The following is a 26382-nucleotide window of genomic DNA, read 5'->3' as shown; positions in this document are numbered from 1 at the left end:
CCCAGGGTTTGCACCCCAAGCAGGGAAAGAACCCAAAAAGTGCAAGGAAAAGATTTGAGAGAGGAAAAAAAAATCAAAAGACCCCATAAAGCAAAGGATACAAACCAATTCCATGTGAAACTGCAACACCCCATCAAAAAATGAGCAACACAGGGTTTGGCTATGGAAGGCCAGAAGATGGTAGAAAATGTCATGTACAAGTGCAAAAGAAGAGACAGAAAATCTGCCAAAAACCCCACAATCACAAAGCACCTATCTAGAGTAAAAGGGAAGATCCTGGAACCTGGAGAAGTTCAGGATACATTTGAAGTTCACAGAAGAAAAAGTCATATCTGGCAAACAAAGGATCAGACAATTAAATTGTCACTGTTTGGAAAGTAGTAAATGAGGATGTTTTTTGCCAGGAAATCTGTTTGCAAATGGGACTTTATTTCTTCTTATGCAAAAAAACCCCCATATGGCTTTATTTATTACCATCATTAAAAAAGCACAAGATTGCCATGTTGAAAAGCTGGAAATCTCACATCTGTCCTCAGGACATGGCCCAAGCTTAGTGCTTGTGCATTAAAATAATGTGTGTTTTTCCAGCTTTGGGAATTTTACCATTAGTCTTGAAATATTTGGTGTTCTTCTAAAGGCCTGGGGTTATGTGCTTACACAACAGGCTTAGCTTTCATTCAAAGCAAAAACATTTTTAGATATCATGATTTCAGAGAAAACCCTGAAAGTAGAAACTCTAGAGAGACAGAATGCAGGAGAGCACAAAGCCGTGGAGATGGAGGGGATCAGGAGATTCATAGCTCATTAAAGCAGATTCAGTAGGGTCACAGGAGAGCAGAGGTGTGGTCTGGGGCTGCACAGACACCACACGCAGCCCACCTGTGTCCTGGTCACCTCACCTAGGAAATTACACCTGCTTTGGAGAGCCCAAGGGATGCAGGAGCTCTCCCAGCACAAGGATGAGCACACAGCAAGTTTAATGTTGTCTCTGGCTCAGCTGAACTCTGGGAGCCCTGAGCTGCTGCCCCAGCAGTTGGTTCCCAAGACCCTTCTCACTCTAATTTGCCTCAGCTCACCTTTGAAATGATTCTTTGGTGCAGTTGCAAACGTTCACCTGCGCCTCAGCAACAACCACAGCGCCTCAAAAGCAGCTCTGGGGCTGAGCCCAGCACTGAGCCCAGAGACAGCTGAGTTCAAAGGAGCCAGAAGAGGCTGGAACCCTCAGAAACATTCTGTGAAATCTGTGGCTTTGCTCTGTGGGTGTCAAATGAGAGCCTTGCTCCCCACACGTGCCTGAGACAGCGCTGCAGCCAAGGCAGAGTGGTCCCCATTGCTGAGAGCAGGCTGGGCCTTTGATGTCAGGCAGACAAAACGCTTTAAAAAAATATTCATAATACATTTTCCAGGCAAAAAGCCCCCCCATCAGATAATCTCTTTGAGGTGTTTCATATTAACCTTGAAAGGCAGGAAATTGGCATATTTGATATTGATGGGAGCAGCTCAGGAAATGCGAAGTGAGGCCTATGAATAATGAAAGATGTTAATGCTCCTTATTCCAAAGGGGAGCTGCTCCTGGCAGATTGCTCTGCCTCCCTCAACATTAGCAGGGACACTGAAATGAAAACAGAAAAGATGGGCAGTATTTCCCCCGTTATCTTACAGGAGACCTTGATCCAAGGCTGATTTTTAAGCCCAGAATTTCTGCGGGTTTTGGAGTGGTGCTGAAATTTCTGGAGGGTACAGAGTGGCAGAGATGGAAAGGGGAGAAGAATCACAGCATTCCAGAGACACTATGGCATAGTTTAAGGAAATCCTTTCAAAGAAATCCCCTAAAAAGGAAGAAGTCAGCAGCAGATCCAGTTTTCCTTGGGCTCCTCTGTGTAATAAAACTGTTCTAATTTACACCAGGGCAAGGGAGAGAAGGAGGAGGAACAATAAACTGATTTACAAAATTGGAAGCAAATTGGCTGCTCATTAAAATAATAAAATAGATCCAGGACTGTAACTTTTGGTGTCTTACCCAGACCACTTCACAAAACTCCTGTATAAAAGAAGGATTCAATGTCACAAGACAAGACCTTCTATATTTAGGATGCTTTTAGAGACATAATTCATAAAAATTAACCTCAGTGTCATCAGACATTGTGAAAATAGGAAGAGAGAGAAATAATTTTACAGTTAGTAAAAAAAAGGAAATTCTGAAATGTCAGTTTTGAATGCAACTTCGGTTTTTCTCTTAAAGGAAACAGTCTATACCCAGAACCTTGTTTTATCTCTCAGTACTGAATGCAATCCTTCTGCATATCTTGACTTGCAGCAGATGAGGGTTTGACTCTCAAATTAACAGCATTTGTACTTCTAATCAAAATATGATTTTTCTGAAGCCTTTTTAAAGCCTTGAAGTATAGAATGTAAATATCACACCCAAAGGTTGGGTTCACCTTTTATGAACATGGAAGAAAAAAAAACAGAACAAGAAACAAATATTTTGATGGCTTTTGTTACATTGCAGTGAACAGTTTTCATTCTCACTTTCATTTCTCTTTTGTAGAGCTTCCACCTAAATGATTCTTTCCTCAGAAGGCAAGTAAATCAACAAAGTCAAAATAATTCTGTGTGTATTTAGTTCCACTGCCTGAGCTGAGGCACTCGCAGAAAGTCAAATAGCAGCAAGAGAGGGAAGAAGACTGAACATAAATCCACTAATTATTTTAAGAAAAGGAACATGATGTTGACTCTTTAAAATCTTGTTTAATATTGCAAATAGATAAAAGAGGCAGATAAGTGATGAGTAAATATATGAAGCTCAGTGAGGGTAGCACTTTTCTCTCAGGGACTTTTACATTTCAAGAGGCAGAGCTGAGTGGAAAGAGGTGGCAAGAACCCATCACCAGAGGATGAAAAAGTCCAGGCCAAAAATAAAAAGTCCACTTACATGGGGGCTGGGGCCATCTGCCTCTTCTGAGCTGGGTGTGCCTCCACCACCCTTGACTGACTGAAATAACAAAGGGTCCTGTTTGAGGCATTCAGTCTGGATGAAAGCTCACAGGAATCAAGGTTTGAGTTTAAGCCACTCTTTACAACAAAACCAGGCACTGCAGCAACTCCACTTTGGAAATATCCCCATCTCCAGGGTGGATTTCGCTGCTTCTTTTCTGTGGGATTGTCTCTTGCCAGTCAGATTTCCCACTAAGGCCTGAGCAGGGATCACTTCAGCCACTACACAAGAACCTGCTGTCAGCTCTGCCGCTGGAATTTTCCAGGAAAGAGCTTTTCCTTGCTCTTCAAAGCCAAATCTGTCCTACAAGACCTAGTGGGACTTCTCTATTTATCCACCCTACTAAGCTCATGTGACGGGAATATAAAGCCCACTCATCTTTAGAGGGATGTTTTTATATTTTGTCCTCAGCATCTATTTAATCCTGATTTTTGCTTTCCAGTTTATTCCTGCAGTCCTTAAACCTCTAAATAATGATCCTCCTTGGTTCCTACTCTTCCCAGCCTGGACAATCCAAGCAGAGCCTGAGGCTGCAGCACTGGAAGGTCACGCAGAGCAAACCTTGACTCTGAAGTAGCTTTTTAAGGTAAAATCCCCTGTTTCCACCTAGATTTAAAAATGAGAAACACCTGTTTGACCAAAGTGAGTAAATAGTACAAGCTTTGTGAGAATTAGGTTAAGCTTAAGTTACAATCAGCACTACAAAAGAGACAACAGGAATGAGCGTTTGTAATTAAAAATATGTTGGAATGTTCAGTGTGTTCTCCTGGGCACCACAGAAGCCACAGAGCTCAGCAGCAAAGCGTAAAATAAACTCCAGGATTTCAGAGTGCCCAAATTTAAATGTCATTTTTCATTGCAGAAGTTCAATGAAAACAATGAAAGGATGTGACTTTTGTTCTAAAGATAGCTCAGGCGGAATTGTGGTTTGCTGCAGCTCGTACATTTGTAACTCAAAGCACAACAGCATCACCCCGATCCCACAAACGGTGTCAGTGCTACTCAGACCCTGATTTGCCTATCAAACCACAGCAAATCAATACATGGCAGCAGCAGGAGAGAAAATTAAACAACCCCAGGACAATTAATGGCTTTTGTGGGGAAATTCTGTCTCTGGAAGGTGCCGCTGCTGAGCCTGGTGCAGGTTTGAGCTCATGGCGCTTTATCTGTGCAGGAGGCTGCAGAGGTGGAGGGGAGGAAGCACAGTGTGGTCTGTGCTGGAGAGAAACCCGGTCCAGAGTGCCTGAAGATGCACTGTGATAAGATCTACTTTGCATTTCTGTTTCAGCAAGTCCTCAAATGCCTTCAGAAAAAAGAGTTTCTGCTCTAACAGCAATCAGTGTTACCTTTTCCCCTATAAACACTCCAAACCAGGAAAAAATACCCTGCTTCAGCCAGCCTCTCTAATCCACCTCTACTTTTCTTTTTTTTTTTTTTTTTTTTTTTTTTGGTTAAAAATAACAGAGAAAGACCTTGAGGTCTAGACAAAGCTCCCTCTTGCTGCCAGTGAGACGAGTACAAAACAATCCCAAGGATTTCTCTCCAGAGCACTGATGACCTCTTTTCCTTGCCTCTAGTCACTTGGGATTGCTGCTGGCCAAGGCTTCCCAAAAAGTTTTCTGCACCAATCAGGGTGGATTGGGATGCTTTTCAAAGGAGGAGGGTGGGGACAGCCAATACCTTGCTGCATTTTCATGAATAGTTGCAACAAAATAAAATTTGTTATTCTTGATTCTAGATGCTATTTATTGCCCACGAGTTTGATTATATGGGGAAGTAGGGCAGCACAGAGACTGCAGATGATTTGGGAATGATCTTCCTCTGGGAAGCAGGATTAGATTATACTTTATGCCTTTTTCCCATCTGATGGACCTTTGCAGCAGTGACTGCCCCCTTTCCTTTCTCGTGCCAGTTTACCTGACCTACATCGACTGCCAAAAAAAGTTGTCCCGCTAAGAATACAACTCCCTGAAGGCAGCACAGGACAGGTGACAGCACAGGGAGGTCTGACAGCGCCGTGGCCAGCGGGACACGGATTCGGAGGCGGGTTTGGAGATGGGTTTGGAGATGGGATCCTCCAGGAGCATCCACCGGGGGCTGCGGTTTGAGCAGCGGAGCATCCTCGGTGTGGCCACCCCTGGAGCTCCCTGGGCCACCTCGGCGGGGGAAGGGCCACCGGAGCCCTCGGGACGTTCCGGGAGGAGCCGCGAGAGGGAGATGCAGGACGGGGAATGCGCGGAGGGATGCGGGGAGCAGCTCCAGCCGCGCATCCCGGAGCATCGCCCGTCCCTGAGCGTCCCTGCGCCCTCCCAGACAAAGGCAAAGTGTTTTCCAAGCCTCGCCCCCCAGCCCGGCAGCGATCGCTTCTCTCTGAGCTCCCGAAGGGAAAAGCTGCTCTTACCAGCTTAAAAAACTTCCTCAGGTTTGCCTTGGGGGTTTTGCTCTCCGCCCCTCGCGGTTTCACCTCGGCGGCTTCTGCGCTCTTGCTCTCGTCCCTGTCGGGAGCCGCAGCCTCGAGAGCCACCTCTGCCTTCTCATTGCTGACAGCCTCTGCTTCTTCCGAGGAGTTCTGGGGTTGGGAAAGAGAGTGGAAAACACATTCAGCCTCAATCTGTGAGGAGTTGGTTGGGGTTTTTTTAATTTTACAATCAAACGGAGCACAAAAGCATCCTCAGCTTCATTGGTCTCTTCATGTTGCTTCAGGAATTTGATTAATCCCCATTGAAAAAAAGTAAATAAGGGTTAAAATCTCACCAGTTAATATAAATTAAAGGAATAACCTTTCTTGAGTTGCCGGTCCCCAAACACAAGACTTTAGCTTTGACTATGATTTTAAAAGAATTGAAATGAAATTACGTACAGCAATACATGTCCTGAGAAGATGACACTAAAGTAAAACCAGTAAATAGGAGAAAGATCACACCCAGGAATTTGCGCACAAAAGCAGAATTAAGATTAATTAAAACATACCATGGGAACTATAAATTGCTAAAACCTGACCTTGGACCCTTCCAGGGATCCAGGGGCAGCCACAGCTGCTCTGGGCACCCTGTGCCAGGGCCTCCCCACCCTCACAGGGAACAATTCCCTCCCAATATCCCATCTAAACCTCCTCTGTATCAGTTTGAAGGCATTCCCCCTTGTCTGTCACTGATTTATTCTTGTTTGTCATCACATTCTTTTATTTGGACTCTGCAACTTTTATTTTGAACAATGACATTTCCTGTTCCCCTTTTACTTTGCAGCAGTTTTTCTGTTGTCATCTCCATTTCTGAGCAAATAAAATCCCAATTTCTGTCGTTCTTCATATGGAAGCCATCCAATATATTTACTCAATATTCTACCTTTTAGTTCTGTCATATTTTGAAGTTGCAGGGAACCCCATGTTCAGGAAGGGGGCTCACCATGGACTCCTACAGCAGCAGGAGAGATTTTGCTTTGTTCCTGACTCCCCTTTTGTTGAAGAAACAACATTTTGGGGGTGGGGCAGCAGGGAGAAGAATGATGAGGGAATAAATATTCCTTCTCCCCTGCTGCCTGAGATGGCTGCAGCACATCCCACTTCCCCATGGAATTGTAGATTTAATTTATATTTATGACCCGATTTGAGATAATCAATCTACAATAATTTTACTGTGGATCTCTGCCTATTCACACATCCATACCATCAATTCTGCATCTATTTGCTGGAAGGAAAGGATTCAGTGCAGGAGTGGAAACAGCAGCTCAGTAAAGCAGAGCTCAGCTCCTGGGAGCTCATCACTCCGAGGGGGCAGGTTGGGATCACGTTGCTGCATCCCAAAGGAGTTTTGTCTCTGCAGCTCTGGCTTTGCACTGGAATTGGTGGCACAACCAATAAGGCACCCAGGGAACAAATGTCAGCTTCCAAAATCCCTGTCCAGTTAAATGAGGGTTAGTCAGCCATTCAGACACTGAGTTGTTTAAGGCATAGGGGATTTTTTGCACATTTCTTCAGGAAATTCTTCTCCAGGAGAAGGGAATGGCTTCACACTGAAAGAAGGGAAATTTGGGTTGGATATACAGAGGAAAGTCCTCCCTGTGAGGAAGGAGGGAGGGGAGGGTGGGCAGGCCCTGGCACAGGGTGCCCAGAGCAGCTGGGGCTGCCCCTGGATCCCTGGCAGTGCCCAAGGCCAGGCTGGACACTGGGGCTGGAGCAGCCTGGGACACTGGGAGGTGTCCCTGCCATGGCAGGGGTGGCACTGGATGGGATTCAAGGTCCCTCCAACCCAAACTCTTCTGTGATTCCACATTTTTGCTTTACCCAGCATTTAACCAATTTGCTGTTTGCACATCAGTAAAAAGAGCATGATTTTCCTGCAATTGCATGGCCAGAGTTGCTTAAAATTCAAGTTCTTTAAGAAAACTCATCTGCTTTTAAAGACAGTTCGCAGAGCAGTCTAAATAATGCTGCCTTGATCACCTTCCACCCAGCCTGGCCTGCTTTGATCAGATAAATGTGGAGCATCATGTTTCTCTGCCCTGATCAGATATCTACGAGCCCTTGAAAGCAGGTTTCCAACACAAATATTGGAAATTGCCCACTGTAATTCCCTATTAGTATTCCTCCTGAAAAAAGAAAAATGCAGGCACAGCAAATATTTGAGTAACAGTTCTGAAAATTCTTGTGAAGACTGATCAGGAAATGGGGCAAATACAAAGTGGCTCCCAGCTGAGCAGCTGAATAAGGAATTTTTCATTTTCCCTTTCCATATTTATTCATCTGCAGTCAGAGCAGCAGCATTAACTGCCACGTGTTGACAGGCACTTCATTAGCTGCACTTTGAAGTGAAAGCTCATCAGAAGATGGATATTTAAGAGACTGCCTGGAAAGAGAAGCTGGAGCTGAATCCTGGATCTATTGAGTGTTCTGGTTGCTGTTTGTTACTTCAAAAGCAAAACTACTCCTGACTCTGAATTCTCCACCTCTTGGAGCTTGGATTCTCTGTCCTAGGAAAGGACAGTCTGTTAAATGTGCCAGAAAAAGATAAACTCACTGCAGGAAACCCCCATAGAATCTTCAAACCAAGCTGTGTTTGAGGCCAACCTGTTGTCTTTTTGGTTTTTGTACATCCATCCTCATTTTATTTAGTTTCAAGCTGACTGGGTCACCAGGGTCTTTCACCAAAGGAAATATAATATCATTCTCTTCCAAGAAAACTCACCAAAGCAACATCAGCCTTTTACAGGTAAAGGATTCAATGCTCAAACAGGCAGAGGATCTTTTAAAAAAAAATTTCTTAGGACCAAATTCAGTTCTCTACTGCAGAAATTCCATCCAGAAAAGTTGCAAAAACATTTGGTCTCAGCATGATCCCAGACCCAAGAAGTTCTAACTGAACAGAAAGGAGATCGTTTGACAAAGTTCAGATTTCACAGACTACTGTAATTCAGTGTATTTGTGTAAATGCTTTAACCAGCCCTTAATATTTTTGGCAGCAACAAGATCTGCTTGGAGTGGTAGAGAATTCCCTACAAAACTTTCTATCCCCTGACACAAAGAGCTGAGGGTGATGTAGGAGAAATTAAACCCAGCATTATCAACTAACATGAGCAAAAGGCAATTTTGGTGCAAGGTTTATACCTGGAGGTGTTTGAGATCCCAGAACTGAAGATTTTTACAGGGCTAAAGGTGCTCAGAGCAGGTATCAAACCCTATTTTAGCTGAAATATGAGATTTGGGGAGCTGGTGTGGACAGAGCCTACATTACACAGTAGTGAAAATATAATTAATTTGGGTCAATATTTCAAAATCAGATTTTGAAATTTTACCAAAAGCCTATGAGATGAATATTTTAAACCAACCATCACCACTGATTTCTCCCCCACAGGAGTGATTCTCACTAATTTTCTGCAAGAAAATTTTCCCTTCCTCCACGTTTTCTCTTTTTGTTAAAAGACCTTGTTACTCCATTATGAAATTACTGAATTCAGACCAGATTTATTGCTCTGTTTTACACCAAAATGACACACCAGAGCCTGCCAGCAGGCCTCTTCTTTCCCTTATTTCATCCTGATGTTCAGCACACATCCTGCTTCCCAGCTCTGTTTTCCAATAAGGCAGACTACCAGAGGAGGTGGTTTCTGTAGCAATAACAACTACAGAAAAAACCTCCCTCTCCCTCTTCTTCCCAACTTTCCTCTCATTCTAAGCACCTGATTCACTCAGATCCCCTGGAAATTAAGTCCTGAGTGTCAAATGCTTCAAGCCTTGATTATTTTTGAGAATGTTTACTCTGTAAATATCTAAACACCTTCATTTTTTTAACATAAATAAAATATCCAGACTCTATCTCCAGTAGGAAAACACAGCTAAAGAAGGACCAGCAGCCGCTCAGGAGCACCTGGGTGTTTGGAAGCAGCAAATTTCTGGGTTTGAGCTTGAGCAGAAGCCCAGAAAAGCAGTTATTCAACATACAGTGACTCAGTAAAGTTTAACACAGCCCTTCTATGAAATGAAATGAATAATGAATAAACTTCAGCTTATAAACCATAAGGATCTGGAAACAGAAACTGTGTTTTGAGAGTTAGTCCTAAATAAAGTTAAAATCATTATTTAACCTGAGGAATAATGTGTCTTCCCAAGCATCTGAGACCCCAAACTTAAAGCCTGATCTGCTCTGCCACAGAACTTTTCCTGTTGAGTAGGAATAGATCCAGCCAATCCCAGCTCTTCAAACATCTAAAGCAAAGAAACAAAACGGGGTTCTAGAGCTTTATCTCTGTTAGTGATAAATTTTGGTAGAGAATGCTGCAATCTCTGGGGGACATTTAACAGAAGCATTGAATTGAGAGAGAACAACATTCCTGATGCCATAAAATCAAAAAAATTTCCACAGATAAAATTTGTGCCCCTCACGTTTAGCACGTGGGAGCCGCTGCCCGTGGTGGGTTTGGCTGCTTTGCTGGGCTGTGCTTGGAATCAACTCCAATCCCTGCCTGGAGCTGCCCAGCTCCCAGATCCAGTACCTTTTTCCAGAAGAGCTTGCTCAGGGGCAGAGGAGTGGCCGAGCCCTTGTCCTTGGTCCCCTCCCGGGGGGCTTCGCTGGGCACTCCCTGCGGAGGGGCCGCGGCCTCCGGTGCTTTCGGGTTCTGCTTTGCCGGCGGCTCTTGGGAGGGAGGGACATTCCTGTCTGGTTTTACACAGGTAACAGCAGGCTGCTCAGGGCTCTGGGAAAAAGAAGGACATGGATATCGTGAAGAGCAAATCCAGCACGTTCAGGCATCACCTGGTGCAGGTGAGCACCACCTCTCCCCGCTCAGCTGCATCCCTGCCCTTCCAGGTGCAGGGACACCTTGAACAGGGAAGCAAAAGACACAGCAAGCTCATCCCCCCCAGAACACAGATAAAGAAATTAAAACACTCGGAGGCTGAACACGCCAGCAAGAATTCCCCTTTTCCTGCCTTACAGATAATTCAAACTCTCCTACTCACTTTGGTGTTGGTTGTCTGTGGGGTTTCTTTCGCAGCCTGGAGGGAAACAAAACACAAAGATGGGTCTGTCTGAGGCAACGGCAGCACTTGCAGTTACACAGGCCAGGAATTGTCTGTGCCACCGATTATTTGATTTCTAGTGAAACCAAGTCCTGGCTCCTGCAGCCATGGAAACTGATCCCTGGAAGAGGGGAGGCTGCTGGAGGGAATGCCAGGTGCCATCCTGTACCTGCACCAGCCTGGTGCTGCATTCTTTGTGCTTGCAGTCCTCAATTGTTCTTTAAAAATATGTCTGTTTGTACATGCATTCCCGTATTCTATGTACTCCAATTCAGCTCAGGTAAATCATTTCAGAGAATTTTAAAGTTTTAACAGATTTTTCTGTGTGTGCAGCTTCCAGTGCTCTCAGACACACCAGAGCCGGGTGTTTTCCATGGGAATCCCACACCATCATCAGGGATGTGCTCCCGTCACCTTCCAGCAGGAGGCTGTGATTTCTGGGATACAGAACACAGGCAGCACACGAAAACCTGGGAACCAAGGCACGGGACAGCCCTGGCTTTGTAACTCAAGGCAGGAGCTGCAGCTCTGCAGGTGCTGGAGGTTGGTTTAACCCATCCTCTCATATTTCTGGGCAGGAGGTGGGATTCCCTTCTGTAAAAACATCATTCTCAGCGATTTCCTGATTCCAGCAAAACACACAAACCCAGGAGGATCCAGTTAAACTCCTCCTTGGCCAGGGATATACTCCAGCACCTCTTACCCCTCACCCAGCAGAGTTCACACCAAAGAAGAATTACCTGAGCTATACAAAAAAACCATCCAGCCGCAGCCTGAGCCAGGTTCCAGCAGCCTGCCACAGCTCCTGGCAGAACAGGGGAGGGATTTTGCAGGGGAGTTATTTTGCAGGAGCCAAGAACTTTTTTTTGTGTGTTCAACTCTGACAAACAACATCCAGAAGAGGAGGTGAGAACAAGTGTGAGAATGCCACGGGCCAGCTTCAGAGTTAGTGCTGGAAGTGAGGGATTAACCCTTCTCTTCTGAGGAAAAATTCCATCGATCCACACAGTCACACTGCAAAATTAGGATGTAACGCAAGGCAAATACATATGGATGGGAAGAGCATCAAAAGCTGCTTTAAAGTTAGTATTTTGTACCACAGGAGCCTGAGAAATGGTGTTTCTGTTAACTCACAGCCAATCTAAACTGGATTGGGGTAGAGAAGCGTATTTTGAACAATTTGCAGAGAAAGCACTGTCAGAGGAGACAGTGAAGTGTTTAAACATAAATATATACATTAAAATGTTCATTTCAAATAAAGGAATTGGTTATCTATTCATCCAGTTCACACAGCGTGGAAAGCACTGCAAATTTAAAGGTATAAACGATATTTTTCATGGTTTTTTACTAGAAGTGGTAACTCCAGGGCCTGCCTGTCACATCCCTGCTCTGAGCTGAATTCCCACTTTTAACCAGCCTCACAAGCAAACTGTTGGCACCATTTAAATCCATCTCCTGGATTCCTAATAGGTCATAAATGATATCTCAGTTTCTGCTTCTGTATTTTGTATGTGGAAAGAAAACTCTGAAAATAAACGTAGAAACAAGAAAAAGCTATTTTAAAGGTGATATTTTATAAGAAAGATTTTGCTGGGGTAAAAATTTACTGCTCTTGCATTCCTTCAAGATAACTGCTGTCATTCCAGACAAAAAGCTCTTTAAATTTTCATTAAATGTTCCAGGAAATTTTCTCACTACAACTTATTGCAAGATTAATTGTTGGAATTGAGTGTTAAAAAATGCCATCCAGGTTTGGCTTTTACCAGGAAGCCCTAACTCATTATGAACAGGTAATTCATATTTTAATTTCATTAGAAAATGAAGCTGAGATCTCAAATTTAAGCTTTTGGCAAGAACTGCACACTTTATTCCATTTGGAATATTACGTAATCTGCATATCAGTAATATGCAGATTACATTTTTTTTTTCCTCAAAAATGAGACAGTGGAAAGAACATTTTTGGTTTTAAAATTTATTAAAGCATGGCTTGTGCCCTTGATTATAAAGCCCCCTACTCACCAGAAATTCCACGTGGGTGTCTGGAGGGAGCATTAAATATTAATTACGTTCCTCCCCCGCTGAAAGGGTCTCTGCTTCTACATTCTCTGGGCTAAAAAGCTGCAGTTCTCTGTATCCCTGCCATGGGTTATCTTCAGAGAGTGCAGAAATCCCCAAATATAGAGCTTGAGACCTAAAGTTTTCAGTGATTTTTGGGTTTTGATATAAAAGCTCACATCCTCTGAAACAGCCATTTGCTTGACTGGGCGTTTTAAGCACTTTAAACTATCCATCAAAACCTGATCTTTTTTCCCCTCCAAACTAAACTAAGATTATAATCAATTCCTTTTCTAGCTCTCAGTGAGAAACCCCGACTTCTGCAGGAAATTCCATGTTCCAACCTCCTCTGTGCCGTATCAGATGCCTCCAAATGCCAGTTTTAGCCAAAGGATGGTGCACATTAATGACATAAAACCTGAAGTGCAGCTCTCTGACAGTTGCAGGCTCTGTTCACCTCTGCAAAATTCATCATTCATCAGCAGCTCTGATTTGGTTTCGTTTTAGTGGCCGGGGGGTTTAGTCCGTGTTAGTAACCAGGCAGGAATTGTCACAGCAATTGCTCCAGAACCCCGAGCTCACAGAGGGCCCAACGAGAGGAACTCTGCAGGTGAGGATGGTTTCCATCCCCTCCGGCACAGAAATGCTCCCACAGGGATTTCCAGAGCTCTGCACATCTGCCCAGATGTTGGGAGAGAGCTCCTCTCTCTCTGTCTCTGCCAGGAGCCCTCTGTGGTTTCTCAGGGTTCTGCTCCTCCTGGAGCTTCATACCGACCTTGTGCCTAAAGAGTTTGCTAAAGGTGCTGTGCCCCAGCTTGGGGCTCTCTGCCTTCTTTTTCTTGGCTCCTTTGGAGGGGGATTCTGCCGCTGCCTTCGGGGCAGGCTGCCCCCCATGGCCCTTCTCCGCCTTGGAGCCCTTGTGCACAACAGCAGGGGGAGGTGAGGGTTTATTGCAGATATTTGCTTCATCAAAGACATTATTCCGTTGCTCACACACGTGGGATTAAAGGGAAATACTCCCTCTTAGCCCTGGACAAATCGTGTTTTATTTTTCCTGGGTGGTTACTCAGCTCTCCTCAGAGTTTCTTTCTCATGAGCAGCAAAATAAAAGCCAAGGCAATCCACCTGATTCCAAATTAAACCACAACTTTCCCTCTAAAATCTCCACTAAACTGAAACCTAAATACCACAAACTTCTGTATTTGTAATTCATGAAGAAGCAATTTAGGATTTATAATTTTAAAATAGGCAAATATACAAATCTTTGGAGGAACCTTCAGTCTTTTTATTGCAGCCTAATAGGGACTTTAAAATGTTTCATATAATGCACTATTTAGGAAAAGGGCAGTGTGAATATTTATGCTATACACCGCCTAAAATATTTCAAGTTTGCATTAATGTCCATGAAATTAATTAACTGTTCATGGTCTCGGGATTTAAAGCAGTAAGATGCCTTTGGTTACCTGGCACAAAGGAGGACGTAAGATTATTCCTTCCTACCTGTCACAGCAAAATTGACCCTTTTCCCTGCAAAATTCCCATAATTCCTGAATGCAGAGTGACACGGGACCAGCTGAGGGTCTGCCACAGCGGGGTCAGGTTGGGGATTTGGGGCAGATCTTGTCCAAACACCCTCTTGGTTTGTAGGAAGTGCCCGAGGAGGGCTCATCACCCGGTGTGGACAGGACGAAGGGACAGTCACCAAGGGCGCGCCCGCCTGCGGGAGCACACGTGGGCCAGCAGCTGATTAGAGCCGGAGCCAGCGCTGATAAGAGCCTGATCCTACAAAAAGAGAAGGTTCTTCCCCCCCGAGGGTGCTGGGCCACTGCCCAGGCTCCCCAGGGATTGTTCACTGCTCCAAACCTGCCAGAGCTCCAGGAGCGCTTGGACACCGCTCCCAGGGATGCCCAGGGTGGGATTGTTGGGGGGTCTGTGCAGGATCCTTTGGATCCCTTCCAGCTCCAGGATATTCCATGAGTCTATGATTTTTTTTAGGCACAGCAGCCACCCAAGAGCCCCACGGCACTCGGGAAAACTTCACTTAGCAAAGCTTTACCTTTAACACACAAGCTGGTTTTTGGGGAAAAAAAATGACCATTATTTCCTATCAACCGAAAAATCTGCACCTTTTCTACCTGGAAGCTGGTAAATTAACCTCTTAAACATATTTCCCCTTTAATAAAGTGCAAATGCCATATCAGGAAGACTGTGAAGATAAAGGAATTCCCAGGTAAAGAGAACTCCCACCTAATCTCCTGGAAGGAGTTTGCACATCCTGCAAGTCACCTGGATTTGTTTACCCTGCCAGGTGTGACAGCAAACCAAACCCACCCAGAATATTTGTGTCCAAATTACAGCACAGCAGCAGTCACCTGGCACAGGGGCAGGGGACAGAGTCAGGGATGGAAATGGGATTGTTTCCATAAAACCAGCTTGTTCACCAGCTCTGGGAAGAGCTGCAGGTCTCACTGAGCCAGGGCACTTTAAGAACTGCATTTTCTGCATAGCTTGGAAGACCTTCACCCTGGTGGATGATTTTCAGAGTTATTCAGAATTATTGAGCGAAAATCCCCCATATCCTCACCAAGCTTGCTGAAAAGACTAACCATTGAATAGAACAAAAGAATAAAAAATATAAGAGAAAACCCAAAAATGATGTGATTTGGGCTAACATCTGCATGGAAAAAACACTTCCATTTTTAGGGGTTTATTCTTGGTTTCGTAATTGTTTTCATGGCACAGGGAAAACTGTGAGCAAACAGAGTTTTTTTGTGGACTCAAAGTTTTCACTGCAGTGATCTGAAGTTTTAGGTCAGGACAAGTCAGAGCAGTAACCAAAAGTGTCACCAATCATCACCAAGCTTGCAGAAAACACAACAGATTTTGATTGCAACAGATGCTATAAAGAATTGCACTGTTTATTCTCATCTTCCTTTCCACTTTATCCAGGGGAAAAATACTTTAAATTACTTCAAATGATGACATCAGTTGGGGAAAAACAACAAAATGGAGAGGAAATCCCTGTGTGAAAAACATCTAATGAGCAGCGAAAAAAGAATTGCCTACCTTGTCTTCAGAATCACTTTTGGCTTCAGCTTTGCTTGGGGAGACCTTAAAAGAATTTGAGGAAAAACAGTCACTCAACTCAGCCTTTCAAAAGATAAGTTTGAAATCAGCAGCTTTTATTTGCACAAAGGGAAAAGACAAATATTGCTTTCCTCAAGTGGGAAAATTTATAACGCAAATATTTCTTGAGAAAAGCGTAAAGTGGCTAAAGTGAAAAATGCCTGGATCGAATATTTACTATTCAAGCTTATAATCAATTAATAAAAATGAACTTTTAGAGGTGGCACAAAATGAATATGAAGCAGAAGATCTTTGAGACAGTTAAAGATCTGTGAGTGTGCAGAAGTGGAAGTTTGCAGAGCAGGGGGCACTCACTTGATCATTTCACTGTTCCACAGCCTCTCACCTCATTCCTCCAGTGCCCAGGACAGAGAACATTTTACATTTATTTACACATCTTTACATTATTTATACAATTTATTCAATCCCACAGGGGATTTTTGGAAGCAATTTAAACATAAAAGAGATGGAAAGGAGAGGCAGAACTTACCAGTGTTTTGAGGAAGCTCATGACTGAGCCCTGTCCTGCAGCTGCCTGGGGACTGTCCTGCTCTACCTGTGCCCTTCCAGGTGCTGCAGCAGCCAGGCCCTGTTCACCTGCAGAGTCCTGCCCAAGGTCCTTTTGGGTGCACTCATCTATCTCCTAAAAAAAAAAAGGGGGCAGAGATTGCTCGGTGCCAGCTTGCCTGATTTCCAGTGGAATGTAAAAGTGACTTTTGTGACTCGCTCAGAGTCACAACAGCAATTCCAACCATTCCTGTCCAGCCCACGGGTCCAGAACAATCCAGCATTTGTGCCTCTCCTTTCCCTCTTTCCTCAGAGATTCAGCACTTGCTGCTGCTTGGGGGAACATTGTTCTCAGCTACAACAAACACAGGGTGAGTCCCAAACTCCACTCTTCTCTTTTCATGGCTGAACTTGTGAAAAATGGGAGGAAATACTGAGATTTTGGCCTCTGACAGCTCCGTGTCTGAGGGCACCATACAAAGATTGCTTCTGATTCTCTGTTTTGCCATGCCAGGAATAATTTTTATCTATCAAACACAAACATGGCACACATTAAAAGAAGGAAAAAGGCAACAACTCAAAGTAATTCCCCTTAGCCAGATGGAGCTGCCTCTTCTCTTCATGGAATTGCAGTTCCCAGAGCCCAAAGGGAGTTTTCCAGTGCTCAAGCACTCACAAGTATGTAATTTTAAGGTACTTGTTTTCAGTTTAGACACCTGTACAAGGGTCTGGTTCTAAAAAACCAATTTATTGAACCAGTTTTGGAGACTTTGGCACCTCTCACACTGGACTTACCTGCCACTCTGGCCACCTTGGCCTTGAGCCTGTGCAGGAAAACTCAACACAAGTGAGAGTGACATCAAAAAGTGTCTAAGTGACATCAAAGGGCTTTTTCCAAACCAGTCCATTATAGTTCAGTGCTTTTTTTAGTGGGAAAAATTAGAATAAAAGTGTTCTAAAGAACCTTTCCCTGTGCTGGGTGATTAAAATACCACAACAATTGTATAATATGGATTTCTTCATGTCACCAGTGGAAGGAATTGACTTTAAATGCTTTAAAGCTTCAGAGGGATCAGCTGGGTGTGGAGTGGGCAGTGCTAACAGAACACAGGCAGTGAAAGTATACATTGAAATGCCAGAAGGGACTTCTGTGTAGTTCCCCACCCACCAAGTTTTCCAAGCTGGCCCAGGAAGCAGCACAGCACTGCTGGAATGCTCAGCAGGCCATTGAGAAGGGTCTAACACCGCTCTGTGCAGCTGCCAGTGCCAGAGTGGCCCCAGGAACAATCTGTCCCATGCAGGACACGCGTGGCCATGCCAGCCCAGGGGTGGCACCCGCAGAGCTCTGGTCCCATGGAAAGTGCTGGCTCTGCTCCAGGTGTGAGAGGGACAAGTGAGGCATGGCAAGGCGGGGGCAGAAGTGCTGCTGAACAAAAGCAGCTCACAGCCCAAGTGCTTGGTGCCATCAAGCTCTTTAGTGCTGGATGCTATCAAGAAAAATAAACAGATTTAATAATTTTTTTCTAATTATAGACAAACCCAAGCCCTGGCTTTGGGATGCATTTCAGCAGGCAGGATCTTTGCTGCACACAGCTGTTTGCAGCACCTCTGGCACCACTGGCTGATCCAGGGCATCTCCCTGACAAAGCCACACTGAAGAGAAAGCCACTGCAGATCCTGAGAATTGGGGCCATCCCAAAATCCCGAACTCCCACCTCACAGCTCACATGGGCCCCATAATGACCCTGCACTGCTCGAGGATCCCTCTCTATGACTCCCAAGCCAAGGCTGTGCTTGGCTGCAGAGATACACTCAGATCTGGGCTGGGATGGGGGCTGTGATCCATCCTGTGCTCCCATGGGAATATTCCTGCAGGAAGAGCACAGGCTCGGGCCATCAACCCAGAAATCAGGCACAGATAATGCACAGCGCTACAGGATCACGTTTCCAGAGCCACAAAATCACCACAAAAGCCTCTGTGGCAGTTCCCTGCTCAAAGCCCCGGGGGCAAATAATGAAAGAAACCCTAGGAATAACAAAAGGGCAGTATTAGAAGTTAATAGACGCTATGTAAATGTTTAATTCACGTCTTTGAGGAGCTAAATTTGGGGGTAATAAACACCTTAAATATACTGTCGTTTCAGTTCAGTCATCAGGAAAAAAACCCACCCCAAACATATCAAAAGAATGTATTCCTGCCAGCACTTTTGTTTGCATGAATCATGGCTCAGTGAAACATTTCAGGCATATAATTTATCTTTTCTTTGGCTTACATAGTAAATGCTTCATGAATTCATGAATTCTGCCCTTGTTTTAATTATGCTGTGCTCTGAATGTAGTTTTGTAGACCACAAAAATAAAGAGTGGCTCAGCAAACACAGAATGTTTGTGCAGCTCTTAAGCTACAACTGTGGAGCCTCTCTCTTACTCACCAGCAACGCTGTTTGTTTTGTCTTGGCACTCAGTGCAGGGAAACTTTGCTTTGCTTTTAGCATTTACAGATACTACAAGTCATAATCCACAAAGGAAAAAAGAGAGAGAGAGAGAAAAAGGAGCTGTTGGCAGCAGTATCTTGATTTTTAGTATGATTATTTGGTACCAGTTTGTAGTTACTACAGTAACAGTAATTAAATTAGGCTTGGTCATTCTCCCATCCTACAGGAGAATTGGAACTTCAGAGGGAACAGAAGGCAACTGTGCTGCAAGGCAGAGCCACAGCCTTTGTTTTAGGGATTGAGCTAAATTTGGCAGCGCGCTGGAGTGTTTAGCTGATATATTTTCCACAGAAAAGGTGCTTAACTCCTCTCTGCCTTCACCACATATTCCTTTTCATATCTGAAGAATCAAACACAAAATTATAGCCCAGAAATTCAAGCATAAGGTTAAAATTCCTCTCCCGTGTGATACAGTTCTGCCATTTATTTACACAGAGGGACTCAAACCCCGATTTTGTGAGTCCTCAAAGATTTCCATGGGGCAGCTTTAAGCACACACCTCAGATGAAGAGGCATTTTTGAGAAGCAGACCTGCTCTCAGGCAGGTTCCCAGTGCCAAAAGCTGCTGGGATCCTGCAGACACTCCCAGTCAGACCAAACACCACCCACAGCTCAGCAGTGCCTGGCATTTCCAGGTTATTCCCATCGGGGACCTCCAGGGTGTGGATGGGTACAAGGGGACTGGAGCAGAACTCCAAATCAGTAGGAATTAATAAGAAATCCAGGTGTTATGGATATAACAAAGCGTGATCTGGATGAGCAGTGCTTCCAGGAGCTGTTTGAACTGCAAGAATGATTTAGGTTCTCTTCTGTCCCTGATCCTGCTCTTACAGCACTGCCTCATCTGATCTTTCAACAGGACTGTTTGCTCCCAGCAGCGTTTAACTCTGAATTTTAGTTTAAACGGCTCCAAATTGTTCTTTCCTTAGATTTTCACACCATTCCTTCAGCAGCACCAACTGTGACCTCCCCCACTCTGTAAAGTGAAAGCAGTGCAGCGACAGCAAAATAGGAAATGAGAATGTGGCGTTTGGTGGGAAAAGAGACGACTCCTGCCAGCCACGGGGAAGACTGGTGTGTGACAGTCAAAAATATCTGCAGGAATTCGGGGTGTTGAAATTCTAAATTCTCTCATTCTAAGAGGCTGCACACAGAAGTGCCAGCCTGGCCTGAACTGAGGATTCATTCCAAATAATCCACCCTGTCCTGCCCAGGTGCTGGACGCCTTCATGGATTCTTTAACGTGCATCCAGAGGTGTCTGAAACACCAGCGATGGGAGCACTCCTGAAGGGCAGGGGTGGAAAATGCGGCTGATTTTGCTTAAAAATGAACCCTCAGAAAAATATTACGCAATGTGTAACTTTTTACAAGAAATGCGATCTTCAAATTTGAGAAGGTCTAAGATAGAGAAGACAAAGTAGATTAAAAATAAAAGACTTTTGGGACAACTTGCAATGCTGGCAGTGTAAGCAGTGAGTATCTCACAAGTTAAGTTCAACACTACCCAAAGCATCAGTGATCACAATCTTATTTGTAAGCCCAACCTGCCCAAAACAAGCAGTTGTTATTAAAATGGTATTTACACATCGGTTTTCCCTCCTGCTCCTGACATTGGACAGGGTTTGAACTCGATCACCAATTCCTGTATTCCACCTCTAAGCAGAACTAAGAGTTACAGCATTATTCCCATCCAGGGGATAGGCTTTTTCAGTAGTTAATTACCTAAAAATTAATGCTATAGTGCCTTTGCTGACATCAGACTTGGCAGGAAGGGCAAAACCTAAACTCGCATTAACTTGACCAGAATGCTCTTCAGGCAAGATCCATAGTTTCTTATATCACATTCTCATCCTGTAAAATCTATTCTAATGGACATTTCCTTGACTAAAAAAATCACAACAGGCAGGAGTACAAAAATTACTGCTGCATAATATTCCTTATTTTGATGAATAGGGTGTCCAGCTGCTATTGCTCAGGAAGTGGGACTATTTTAAGAATGGCATAAAACACACCAAAGAACTTTTACAAAACCATCCCATGTCCAACCCCAAGGTCTTAAAGCACAAGAAACTATTTTAGTTTCAGGTGCTTTTGCTTTTATTTGCATCTGGCAGCTGTTCCGCCTGGCAATTGGAGCTGTCTTGCCCAAACCTTTCAGGGAAGTATAAATTAAATTAAACTGGAGGTCGGTGCCAGGATTGTGTTTTGAGACAGAGCTTCACCCTATGGCCACAGGTTCCTCTCCCACACCTCTGTCCAGCCACCCCAACTGTGGTCATTTTAAGGGTAACATTAATCCATTCCCACCCCCACATGGAGTTATCCCACTCTGTTACATTCCCACGAGGTTTCACTAGTGAAAATGGAATTAGTGGATATTCTGGGGAAGCACTTGCCTTGCCCAGCGGGACCCCGTTGGGTGTGCCGGCCGTGATGCTCCCGTTGGGAACGTCCAACCCCTGCCTTCCCTCCTGAGGGTCACCTTGTGTCCTCTCCTTGCCCTTCTCCAGCCTGAAGATCCTGTCGAAGAGGGTCACATGTTTGGGCTTTGGGGCGGCCACATCCTGTCCCTCAGGTGTCCCCGTGAGCTCGATGTCCTGGAGCGGGGCCTGGCCCAGGTTTTTATGGGTTCCCTCCTGGGGCGCAGCTGCCCCGGGCCCCTGTGTGCCCTCACTTGGGGCTTTGTTCAGCCCGGTGGCATCAAGGCTCTCTGCTCCGGGGGCTGGAGCCGCCGCTGGCTCCTCAGAACGCCCTGGTACAGCCCAGGGAAAGGCGAGCACAGAGCGGGGCCTGGCAGCTGGCAGAGCCCTCCTGGCAGCGCTCCCGCGGCTCTGCCCGCCCGCCCGGGCAGCGGGGCTCTGCTCCGTTGTCTCCGCCGAAGAAATGGCCGCATTATCCCGTCCAGCACCCGCCTTGGCATCCGCTGGAACAGAGGGATAAACGGGAATTATCCCACAGGAACGGCGCACCGTTAATCACGGCTGTGATGAGCCGGTTCTGAGCCGTGCAGGGGCGCACAGAGGGACCCCGGTGCTGCTGCTCATCCCCCAGAGCTGCTCTTTGCTTCCCTGCCACCCCTCTCTGAATCAGTGCAAATTTTACCCTCTGCAAACCCCCTCGCAGCTGCCAAAGTCAGGTACCAGCCCCGTTTGTCACTACTTAGCCCAGTGGACAGCAAATTAAAGTGAGTGATAGGCAAAAAAACCCCCAGTAAAACTCGAGACAGTTACATATCAATATATTACCCACTCTTCTGTCAAAGTTAAAGAAACAAAAAGACTGGAAACCAGCAGGATTGATCCCATTTCCTGGCTCGCCAAACTCCCAGCAGGGCTGTGCAGTCAGAACTGATTTCGCTCATTTTTCTTTGCCTTGCTGCCTGCTCTCCACAGTGCAGCTCCTACCTGCATTTCTCCTTTGCCTGCAGGTTATTTTAAGCCTGATCTGAATACTTATAAATCATATCCAAGCTGGGTTTCTTATCTTTACATTTCTGACTGTCTTTACCTCCAAACTGCGGTTCAGAATCACATTTCCCCCCCCTAAAATTCACACAAATCATTCCGTGTGTACACACGTGACCATCACACCTTTAGGTGTGAAAAATCTTTCATTTGAATAGTGTATTTTATGATTTTATAAGACAATGGTGCTTTGATACCACAGCTGAGGTGAAAGTCCCCAGTATGGGATTCACAGACAGGAAAAGGCAGCTCCTGTTTACAGAAGACAAAAGAAACAACAGACAAAAGAAAAATAATCTTGCTTGGATCTGTTCTGTGGCTGCACAGATGATGTGGTGTGAAACCCCCAAAAAAAAAAGGGTCTTGTCGAGAGGTAAACCTTACAGCTCCCCCTGAGCTTCAGCTTCTCTTTCCTACTTGGGCTGGAATATGGATCTCATTTCCCTGTCAATCATTGCCACATTTCAAGGATGAATTTAGATCTATTTAATTATAACTGTGAAAAACTGACAGGCTCAAAACGACTTGCTGAATTAGAACGGCAAAATTGTCAGTTTCAATGCAAAATTGAAATTATTTCAAATTATAATTGTAATAGTCTAGTCAATATTATGCCTTTCACATTTTCTTTTAAGAGAAAGAAAACCCAAGATACCAGAAAACCCTGACTGAAACACATCTTGCACACAGCACATACCTTCAGTGCTCAGATTCATTGGTTAAATTCTTTGAGATTAGGAAAACAGAACCATTTTAGATCCCCGTTTTCAGGGCTATTCCTTGGCTTTTCACAGCAAAATTGCCCCAGCTTCTGGGCAGAGTGGCCAGAGCTCCTCAGCACAACCTGTTCTGGACAGGCAGAGATTTCCAGTTTCTTTCCCTGGATTCTCTCTACTGCTGTTCCTGTAAGGAAACAACTCCCCTGGCAAAAATCCTTGGCCAGCAATATCCTCCTGTGATATTTCACAAACACCTATTTCAATTTCAATGCCCTGACAGGAAAAGCAAAAGTACAAATTACCAGCTATTCCAGCACTTATTTAGATACTCAGCTGGGGCCACTAGGTTGTAGTTTCCTGAGCCTCCTGTAGTAATGTTTGAAAAAGAACTTCTAATTATAGTTGGAAACTCAGGAAGGAAGCAAAAATCAAAAACCCTTCCTCAGCTAAAGAAAGGAGAAACAATATCTATTGGAAAAGAATTGTGATAGATGCTGAACTTCTGCTTTATGTAACAGATAACAGATGAACCACAGGAAAACTGTCTTCAGCATAAAAATAGGGATATAAGCTCATCATTAAGAAAACCAGCTAAACAAGTAGCAGCTCATGAACCTATGGAGCTCCTTTTATCTCTGATTATCATGGAAGGAATGGAAGCCCTGGCAAATGTCACTGCCATGGGCTCTGCTGTGTGTGTGCTGTGTCAGGACAGCTCCAGCTGCTCCAAGGAAAGTCTGCTCTGACAGAGGCAGAGCAGATCCCACCACCCGTGGGACACGGCTGGGCTGGGCTGCGCTGAACAGGCACAGCAAACTGAGGGGGAAATCCCAGTATTTGGGTGAAAAGTGCGTGATATCTTTGTTTTTAAAGACACAGAAGTGCCGTGGTTTTCCTGATTTATTCCTCAGTCCAGAGGCAGAATCACAAAGATAAGCAGAACCTCCCAAATTCTAGGCCAGGTCTGCGAGCAGATCAAAGCTGCTCTTTGTGACTGAGATTCAAAGCTGCTCTGAAATGAAAATCAATACACAATTTACAGACTGCAGCTCAGGCTGCTCCTGCTCGGGCATTTGCCTTTCAACTCTTTAACAAAAGACAGTCACACTGCAGAAGATTTGTCTCTCTTTCCCCTTCCCTTCGTCAGGCTGTGTTAAAAAGGAAAGTTTGAGGCTACACAAAGTCCCTCTTCTGTAGGAACACATTCAAGGAGATTTTTTTTTCTGGAATTTGGCAGATTAGACCAATATTTTTTCCTTGACTTAAGAAAAACTGTATGGAGAAGAGCAATGGTTAATGCAATATCACAGAATCGTGGAAAGGTTTGGGTTGGAAGGGACTTTAAAGCTCATCTCATTCCTCTGTTTTGAGTACAAGCCAGCCACAAACAAATGTTTTGCTTAGCCATGGAATTAGAGTCACACAGCACTTTTTTTTCTCCCCTGGTGTTCAGATAATTGTGGAGAAAATAGATTTTAATGGCCATGGAGAAACCATTAAGGGCTACAAGGCAACATTTGGCACCAAGAATTGCAGCAGAGCAGGCGAGTACAGGGTACAACAGCCCTGAATGAATTCCTGCAGCAAATACTAATCCCAAATAAAACATTCTCCCTGTCTTTTAAAAAGACAAGGAACTCACTGATATCCTTTTGCCATCTCCACTATTCAGTGCAAATAAAGTTTATGCTCCAAGAATCATCTTGTTTCCCTAATTTAACTTGCATTGTTATTTACCTACAGATGTCCTGAAATGAATGGAAATGGGGGAGAGGAGCCAGGAGCAAGAATAGCAATGACCATTCTCTAAAAACACAAAACACACCTGAAATACTTCACATTTCAGGTCTTAGGGGCACACAGAGCTGCTGCAATCAGGATTTCTGTTGGGTTCTGGCTGCTAGCAGGATTTGCTGAATGGGATTTATCCTCTGGGACAAAGGAGCTGCATCTTCACTCAACTTTTCTCCATTTGTAATCTTTTTTACTCCTTTGTTGTTCTTTTTAGGAGCAGGTCATTGTTTCAATCTGCATGTAATTACCACCCAAACCCTGCATGGAATTGTTCCTGTTTTGTCCTGCATTTCTGCTCCTTGTAGTGCAAGTTAGACACAGAAAACTTCCAGTTCTGGCCTTCCCCTCCATCACCTGTTGCTCCCCCAAGTACTTTTGTTACTGAAAGTACAAAAAGGTTTCCTTTTTTCAGCTCTGGCTCCCCAAAAATCCTCACTTTAGACCCCAAAAATGCTATTTGTTGCAGTATTTCATTTTAGTAACACTACCATGTTTTCCATAGTAATGACTTCTATCACTTTTATTCCACCAAGACCTTGATTACATTGCACAAACATGGAGATTTCAATTGTATCTCAATGATTTTAACTGCTTTTCAAAGAGGAATAAAGTTAAAATACAAGAAACACCCACATAGAACCATCTAATTTTTCAACTTGCCACTTAAACTGATTTAGCAATTACATTAATTAGGTAATCCATTTAAGGAAAACAGTCCCATATGCTTCGTTTTACCTACGAGGAGTAAAATGTACGTGTATTTGCTAGGTCTTCAGGCAGAGCACATCATCTGGCTTTTATTTACTCCTCAGAACTCTGCTGGTTTACACCAGGAAAAACACCCAGAGAGAGGCTTTGCTGGCAGGCAACTGCTGAAAGTGACTTATAGTGCGATGGCACTGGGAAATTTGGGCCATGGAACAGGGATTGAGCTGTTATCGAAACCATCTGCATATCCACATACCAGCCTTTGGTAATTTTTACCTAAATTTAGATATTTCAAGTGCCTGTGACAGACTGAGAGGGTTCTCTTAACAATGAATAACAAAGTATTTTTTTCAGCGTTGAATTTCTCAGCAGGAATTCCTTATTTTTCTCTTTGTTGCGTTTAAACTTTCCAGCTTCTGTAGAACCACACTTACAAGGAGGAGCTGGAACCTGGGCTCATCCCCTAATTCCAAGCCATGCATTGATATTTACTGTACAGTACCAAGCTCCCTCAGGGCACACCCAGCCCCTGTCCCAGCCCATACCTTCGCCGTTCACTGCCGGGGGAGGGCTCGGAGCAAACACCACAGAGCCATTTTTAGTGCTGTCAGGAGACTCGGAGAGAGGCTGAAATAACAGAGAGCAGAGTTTTTAGGACATCAGGGGGTTGAATATTGTACTGGCAGCAGCCAGGGGAGGTGAGAGCGGGGTTGCTCACCTGGTAACTCTTCACTGTGCAGGTGTTGTCATCCTCGGCTTCCTCCGGCACACTCAGGGTATTCCCCATCGCTCCTGTGAGGTGGAGGAGACAAAGACCCCAAATAACCCTTTCTCTGTCATTGACATGAATTCACTGCCTAGTTCTAGTTGAGGGACAGCCAATGGGACAGGCTGTTAAAATCCCAAAGAAGCCCCACCTGCCTTCCCAAGGCACCTGCCCCATCCTCAGCCTGCCCCAACCAGTCTGCCCCAACCCCACTGTGCTCAGGGCTCACAGCTGCT

At 44.7% G+C, this 26382-nt stretch overlaps 1 protein-coding gene across 1 annotated transcript in view; it reads right to left on the bottom strand.

The window, feature by feature from the left end:
* The window catches only part of BCAS1 (brain enriched myelin associated protein 1), a gene marked incomplete at both ends in the record, with an annotated part of 31621 nt that extends 5454 nt beyond the window's left edge, over positions 1-26167 (bottom strand). Inside the window, 10 exons of the mRNA XM_082293001.1 lie at positions 2936-2995; positions 5400-5567; positions 9986-10186; positions 10452-10487; positions 13342-13482; positions 15633-15677; positions 16183-16335; positions 21092-21618; positions 25926-26007; positions 26099-26167. Coding sequence (XP_082149127.1) covers positions 2936-2995; positions 5400-5567; positions 9986-10186; positions 10452-10487; positions 13342-13482; positions 15633-15677; positions 16183-16335; positions 21092-21618; positions 25926-26007; positions 26099-26167 — 1482 coding nt within the window. The remainder of the gene's footprint in view (positions 1-2935; positions 2996-5399; positions 5568-9985; positions 10187-10451; positions 10488-13341; positions 13483-15632; positions 15678-16182; positions 16336-21091; positions 21619-25925; positions 26008-26098) is intronic.
* Between the last annotated feature and the right edge of the window lie 215 nt (positions 26168-26382).

This window comes from Coloeus monedula (assembly GCF_965178545.1).
Source record: "Coloeus monedula genome assembly, chromosome: 17".
Lineage (NCBI taxonomy): Eukaryota > Metazoa > Chordata > Aves > Passeriformes > Corvidae > Coloeus > Coloeus monedula.
The sequence above is the reverse complement of the archived record's forward strand: the minus strand, read 5'-3'. Positions and strand labels throughout refer to the sequence as shown.